This window comes from Anopheles aquasalis, chromosome 2, assembly GCF_943734665.1.
Source record: "Anopheles aquasalis chromosome 2, idAnoAquaMG_Q_19, whole genome shotgun sequence".
Classification (NCBI taxonomy): Eukaryota; Metazoa; Arthropoda; class Insecta; order Diptera; family Culicidae; genus Anopheles; species Anopheles aquasalis.
In genome coordinates this window covers 23,205,001-23,212,500 of record NC_064877.1, presented here as the reverse complement: position 1 = coordinate 23,212,500, position 7,500 = coordinate 23,205,001, and the positions used below count along the sequence as shown (strand labels likewise).

Here is a 7,500-nt window from a genome sequence, read left to right as displayed (position 1 = left end):
CAATCTGAAACCAGAAACCGCCAGGGGTTTGTGAGAAACAATAGACACGATGATGGAGGTCAACACTGGGGGTGCTTATCATGGCACCAAGAGAACAGTCGTGCAATGACTCAATTCTTCTCCAACCATCAATGCGTCGCCACAGCAACCAGGAAGAGGACTTGCGACGTCGACTGCGAGAACAGTTGGCGCTGGCTGGCTGGCTGGCTGGCTGGCTGGCATGCGGGTAACTGGCGTTCCTGGGTGAAAGTTTATAAATACCACCACCCACTTTGGCGTGCTCTTCCTCCCCACACCAACCCAAAAACCCAACAAACACACGGAAGGGATGCACTCGGCGTCGCGGGATATATTTAAACATTCAAAAACACTTCGCTCTCACCATCATTTCTAGCGTCTTAAGCGACTCTGCCCGGAGCACACGACTCCGTACTGCCCCTCTGTAACCTTTTTTTTTTCGGGGCTGAACCTTCTACAGGAATCACAGTGACACACAGGCTGAGACTGGTGACCTCCCGAAAATGGACACTTTGAAACTGATCGCGCCACAAACGCCGTCGTGCATCGATGCACCGCGAGATACAATGGACACCACAATACTGCACAGCGAGGAGAACGTACACCATCTACAGAAACTGAAACGTGCGCCGCGGGCTGGTCTGGCCGCAGCGACGGTCAAGCTCAATCTGCAGCTGTGGGTGTCGATGCTCTCTTTCTCTCTCTCGCGCGAGCGCGATCACGCCATAGTGCGCGGACAGACACACCGACCCGTTGGAAGTGTGCTAATGGGGCGGATTCACAGCTGCAACTGCGCGGAGCTAGCTCTCCGATGCACACATATGCACACTAGCATGCGCGATGCAGAGACAGCAAGAGTGTGATGATCAAGTGCAATGTGTGATCACGAGAAGGGCGCACCACGATCAAACGGTGCACACTAGTAACAGCACAACAACTGGGATGGGAGCTGCACGTTTTAAATAGGTGATCACGTTCACTGACCACACAATAATGAAAAAATACCATTGGATAATAAAGATGCGAGTAACGTTGAACATGCGTCGAGCATCAATGGAGGAAACCAACATCCCCTTGTGCTTGCTATCGTGTACTGGGTCGCGCATAGAGCATGACATACGCGTACACGAGTCGTTACTTTATCTGATTCATTGCGCTGTCTTATCGGGTTTCGGTTGAGCGCATGACCATGGTTTGCTGTTGATTACACCCAGCCCAGCATACAGGGGTGTGTCTATGTGTGTTGCTAGAGGAGAAGAACTAAACGATGATACCATATGGCAGGGTGTTGGTCCTAGCCACACGAACCCGATATCGTATCTTGGCTACACCGTTCCACGACGACGACGACGACGACAAAACGACATCTTTCGTGTCCATCCCCCCTTTGCTGGGGGCGGCGGCGATACGAGCTCCAACAGAAAAAGGCGCCAAATGTAGCGCTGCGATCGTCGCGATCGAGAGCGAACGGGATAGGGGATGCTCTCTCTTGACTCGACCACCGTAGGAGAGGACAGGTATTCTCCTCTCACGCAGCACAAGTGAATCATCGAGAAACATGCTGCTCACGCGGTGTAAAGCATGATCGGAGGTGGTCATCTCGACGATGGTTGCGAGCAGCAGCAGGCAAATGAGATCTCGGGTAGGTGACGCAACTTGATCGAGTGAGCATGAGAGAGAGAGAGCATCAATACCCCTCCAGACGTGGAATGTGCGAGCACCAAGTCTTTCAGCAGCAGGTCGAGAGGAGGCCAGGTAAATGGTGATGTAAATAGCATGGGGGTTTAACCCTTATCCACCTCCTCTGGAGCACGCATAGCAGCAACGATTACACGCAATCCGCTTTCCACCGATCGTCGTTGTTTACATCGTTTGCAGCTGCACCCCGCTCTGGTGGAGTGCGATCTACTTTCCCTTCGTTCCTACACTCCCGGAGGGTCTCCAACAACGAGGGTCAAACGTACGCAGCACAACTCACGGGGACCGTTGCATCGTCTTGAAGCCCGCCGAAGGTGATACACTACTGGTGAAGGTAAAGCGATGCGATGATGGTTTCGAGTGCGTAATTATGCTGCGAGAGGGGCAATATGTTTTAATGATACGGAGAGAGATCGCTGAACAAAGTGGATCTCATCGATAAAGGGATGAAAACAAGCTTTACCGTAAAGCAGAAATGATTCAACAAAATGCAATACGGAATACGAAACCGGAATAGCCATAGTTGTTTACTTTGCAGATGAAAACCGACACCATTTGTCGACGTTGGACGTTGTTAAGTTACCAGAACATTCGAACAGAACCACTATCGTTGACGTCATACATTTAATTATTAAATGGATGGTAATATCCCCTCATCAGAACACGATTGACGCAGTGATGATTCATGGTCGAGCTTAATTCCTCGTGCTACCCACAAGTTATGGCGGTGAATGAGGGTTCATGATGGCTCTGTACCGAGCGGCACAATTATGCTGGTGTCGCTATCTGTTCCCGCACCGAAAGAATACTCAAAGCGGAACAAAACTGGCCAAAAGCTACAGTCATTCAAGTCATTGATGTGACAAACAGCAGTCCTATGATTGGCTGTGGTCTAGATGAGGAGATGAAACCATATTCTTGTTCCTGATTCTCGATAAGTAGCACGATAAGCTAGCCAGCAGCTTTCCTTCACTTTGCTGTTCTCCCATGGGAAAAGATACTTCCCAACAGTGCCTTATGGTTGGATGGCTTCCTCGCTCCTACTCATCAGATTCGTCGGTCGTGTTCCCAACCAAAACCGTCCCTTCGACGACGACGATATACGGCCGGATCGCGGTTCCTATTCAAATCATACACAAGTGCACGCGAGGTGTAGCGAGAGTAAGTCGATTCTCGTTTTTCCTTCAGTTTTCTTTTTTTGTTTAAAAATAAGCCGCGCTATGCAATGTGTTCGTCGGCTATAAAAAGCAGAAACTAGCGTTCAGCGTTCAAGTAGCTGCTCCCGAAAGCGTTATTTTTAAAAGCATTTCTCGACCCAGAAGCGCAAACGACGCCGTGGACAACGAGGAAGCTACTACTTGTGGATGGTGTGGTGTGCCGGCGACAATGTTCGCGGGTGGTAAGAGAGCCAGTTACCGAAAATATGGGGTTTTTGTACATCATTTTCGTTCCGTTCGTGGTTCAATTCGTGGGCGAACACCGGAAACCGTGATGGAGAAACAAATCACCTCAGCAACTCGATTGTTGCCTCAAAACATTCTCCCAACGGATGCTCTCATTTCCTAGCACAGCAGGCGGCTGCGATCGGTTTGATAGAAAATGTGGAAAACAGCAACAGAAAGAGAAGACTCATTAGAATATCCTCACAAAAATCTATAACTATATCGCGGGGTTATCCGTTGGCCTTGAAGATTGATTTCCTACGTCGGCCCGTTTTGGTCAGTGATGATGATGGTGCCGGACTGGAATGAGATCATGCCGCACAGCGCCATCGTTGTGTGAGGATAACCCGGTCTCTCCACACGTAAATTCAGAGTTGGATGTGTTTGTATACGAGGTGATAATGCGAACATTCACCCAAGAAATTTCCCAATTCTACCTCTCCCAGCAATTCGTCTCTCGTGGGGCTCACCGCCGCATCAACTCTTTTTCGGGGGGGAGATCGCCGCATAACATTCTACACCATAGTAGCCGCTGATGCCGTGCGCGTGCACACATACAGACACAATAAAAAAAATCAACGCCTCGCCAGAACAGAGATTTTGGACAAAAACACCACCTTGCACTGCCTCTCCTCGGCTCCTGTTGCTGCTGCCTGTTTTGACTTGGCCAATTCTTGCGGCACAAGAAGGCCACGCAACGCAAAGTGAGCAATTCCAAGCATGGTCTCCCTCTGATCCCTCCTTTCCCCAGGGAGAACATACAAGCCACATTGTGCGTGCATGTGTGTGCGTGTGTTGTTTATTGGGTTTGGTATTCAGAGAGGCTCGCCTGCCGGCCCGATTCTGGAGGGTTCTAGGGTCAATGCGCGGGCGGGGTGCGTTGTGGGAGACACACCTGCGCCGTCGAGTTGTTGCTCAACATGCCACGTGAGTTATTAGCCGGGGAGCTCGGTCGGTCGGTCGGTCGGTCGGTCATCATATGCCTGGCTTGGCGACAACCATCGAGAGCGATAAGTTTATGCAATCGCAACACTAAAACGAAATGCCATACACAACCGGTAGCAGGAAAGGAAACGGCGTATGTATGTCGGGGTCACACATTCCACACGACTCTCAAGCTCCATCTCAGACCATAATGATGGGGGCGACCTCGCCAGAGCAATGTTCACCTATTCAGTACAAGGGCCACAAAGGAAGTTTACGTCATGGTTGAACAATCCGCGAATAGCCGAGCGCGCCAACTTGTCAGTCAAGAGTTAAGCGGCGCCTGCAATGCGAGAGGCCATCCATATCAGACCAACTTCCTTCCTTCTGTGCGGTCACAGGCGGCCAGCAGCAAGATTCGCGGGGCTGCGGCTACTACACGACCAAACAAGGAGCAAACCCTTTCCAACACAGACACACGCGCGCTTGCACTACACACCATACTTTTCCAGAAATCGCCGGGGAAGCCCGATTCTCATCGATTTTCGGTCTGGCGACTTGAATGTTTAATTAAATTAATTGAATTTCCGTCCATTTTCCTGGATACGTTGCCATCGTTGCTGGGGGGTGATGTCCCTTTATTGTGGACATTAAGGACACGACCAGAGGACTACCGTGGAATGACCCAATTTCGGAGATGATTGTATGTTCCCAGCGGGACTCATTTCAGGTCACCATTATGCTGATTTGGAACACATGAAAGAAGGAAAACGAAACATCGATTCTAGACTGGACATTCCAGCTCCTACAGCTCCTTCAGTTGGCCTGCTTTGATTCCACTTCGGGTATGCCACGGTACACACTAGCTGGCTGACTGTCGTATGATCCAATTAACACATTCTCGTTAACTAAAACGTGGGGTGCAAGCTGGTGGCAAGCGAACGAGCCTCCCACCGAACCAGGGGATGATTCACCGAGACCCCCACAAACCCCCTTCTCCTGCAACCTGCTTGCTTAAGCTCTAGATCATCCACGTACATGATGGGTGCGACCGAGAGCTTTACACGGAATCTAGTATTCACTTTCATGCGAGATGAGGTCCATCAGCACCACCCAGTCCATTTGTTATTTTCTAAACAAGATTACACTATCTGGCCGCCGGTGCCGCCACTATCTCCCTCTGGTGCACCTCCACTTTTCCACCGGTTGCTTCACAATTCCCGTTTCTGGTACGCACTTCCTGCCCGTCTCTTCCGAACATTTTCCGTTTATCACCGACGCCCGTTGTGCTTACGTTCCCGTACTCTTCATCTTCTTAAGCGCCATCCAACCGTGGCATCATCACCGTGCGAAACCCCAAGAAAGGTGAACCAGCCTGCCCCGTCTGCTGCGGATGATGATATCGAATCTTGGCCACACCGCTGAGAAGGGTTCTTTCGCGAACTCACGGACGAGCAACGCAGTACCGGACGCACGCACGCACACCACTGTGAATTTCTCGCTGCCGGCGCCGCCGACGTTGGGCGGCAGCGCGGCGCACGCGGCACGCCGCCGTCTTGGCGCTTCGCTTTCTTTTTTCTCTCCTTTCCTTTTACGGCAGACAGGTCCCCGGGGTGACCGGAGGTCCGTGTTTTTGCGCCTCGTGTAGGGGCTAGGGCGTAGTTTTCTTCAAATCACAAGTTCGATCGGCTCAACCTACGGAAGGAAAAAAGGACCGACGCACACTGATGGACGCACACTTTTACCCCCCACGTTTGGTTCGAACTTGGCAAGTGGTCCTACCTCTACCAGTCGGAATTTTCAGCACACATCACGCACGTCTGCTTTCCGCCGAGAAACGCCATTATTTTCTGATTTTCTAGAAACTCCTTGGATCCCGAGAAGCAAGGAAAGCGAATTCAGACAGGGAGCGAATCCGCAAGACGCGGCCGCCTTGAACGCAAACAGCCGCCGTCGCCGCCGTCGCTCGGTTAGCTCTCTCTCTCTCTCTCTCTCTCTCTCTCTCTCTCTCTCACACACACACACTTCAGCACGCTCTCACTGGGGCATCGGATTCTCTTCTATGCCGTCGTCACCGCCTGCTGGTGGGATTCTGGTCGTGAAGGAAAATTTGCGCGGAAAATGTGCCACCCCCTGCAGGAGGGACAATTAATATTTTCAATTGTTCCACGATATTTGGTCACCGGACGATGATGGGCACGCACATTCCAGCGTCACTTTTCTTGCTCCCAACAACGCACACTTCTCTCTCGCTCTCTTGTTCGCGCTTACGCATCAACAAGCGCTGGATTTTGCGTTGCCAACGAGAGTGTTGGCGACCGCAATTTAGCCCTTTATGGATGCATTCAACGAGAGAAGAGATGGCAGCGGCTCCTCACTACCCCACGAAAAGCGACGAAAATTCTCCAAAAACAGAAAAAAGCATACACATCTCTCACTCTTTCACTCTCTTCCTATGCTTCTCTCTCTCGTGGAGGATGGCCACGACGACCCAAACAAAGAAGAACAAAAAGAAGCGCAAACACAGCGGAGAGGAAAAATGTGCGCCGCGCTGCTACCAAGCGAACGGACGGATCTCCGAGGAAAGGTACCCCGGCGGGGGTACCAGCACCATACGGAAACGGGCGGGAGGCTAAGCTTTGGGCGACGCGCATAAGATGTTTTCACGGGAACACCACACAGCGACTTACGTTATATCGTGAAGAAACGCACGCGTGTCACGGACACGGACAGAACAGAATTCGCGCCGAGCAAAGGGGGCATCGATGCACACACGCACGCCACGGAACCTTATCGCAGCAGGCCACTTTTGTTTCTCCCGCCGCGTTTCGCCGCCACTCGGACCAAAAGCGCGGCGCGTAAAGCGCACATTACACGCACACACCTAGCACCAAACCATCACGCACACAGTTACGCGTCTGTGCAGCTCATTTCACTCGCACGCATGGCGGTTCCTTGCAGACATCTCTTTCTACCGTAGAACGCGAGCTCACCAACACACCGGTTCGCACGTACGCACGCACGCCAAGCACACGCCACAGCGCATCCGCTTTTTCCGTTGCTCAAGGCAAGGCGCACGCGAAATGGTAAAACTCAACGCCACCACCGCTACCGTCACCCCTACCTTCACCACAAACAACGCGTTCAAGCGCTTCGTCAGCAGATGCGTTGACCCGAAATGCTTCCGACCAAACACGGTGTACACGTGGTTATGGAAGGTGGCCCCGAAAACTTACCTCATAAAAAATGCGGATGTAAAACGCGGCTTGGGTCCGAGGAGCACTAGATCTTCTCGTTGCAAACCGCCGGCCCAACATGCACGCCGCCAAAGAAGAAAACAAGAATTTTTGGATTAGAACGCAGCGGCGGTCAATAGCCCAACTCCTTTGCGAGCGTAAGATCGAGGGAGAAGGAGAAG

The 7,500-nt window shown here is 51.7% G+C and overlaps 1 protein-coding gene across 2 annotated transcripts in view; it reads right to left on the bottom strand.

The window, feature by feature from the left end:
* The window catches only part of LOC126569187 (uncharacterized), an 11,687-nt gene extending 4,793 nt beyond the window's left edge, over window positions 1–6,894 (bottom strand). The window contains exon 1 of one of the 2 annotated variants that reach the window (XM_050226112.1): window positions 6,773–6,894. Coding sequence is in view for 1 of the 2 variants with exons in the window: in XM_050226111.1 (XP_050082068.1) it covers window positions 383–388 (6 nt within the window). In the remaining variant the exon portion in view is untranslated. Of the gene's footprint in view, window positions 1–382; window positions 669–6,772 lie in introns of those variants that run through there. The other variant, XM_050226111.1, reaches the window with a different exon arrangement.
* Window positions 6,895–7,500: the final 606 nt, after the last annotated feature.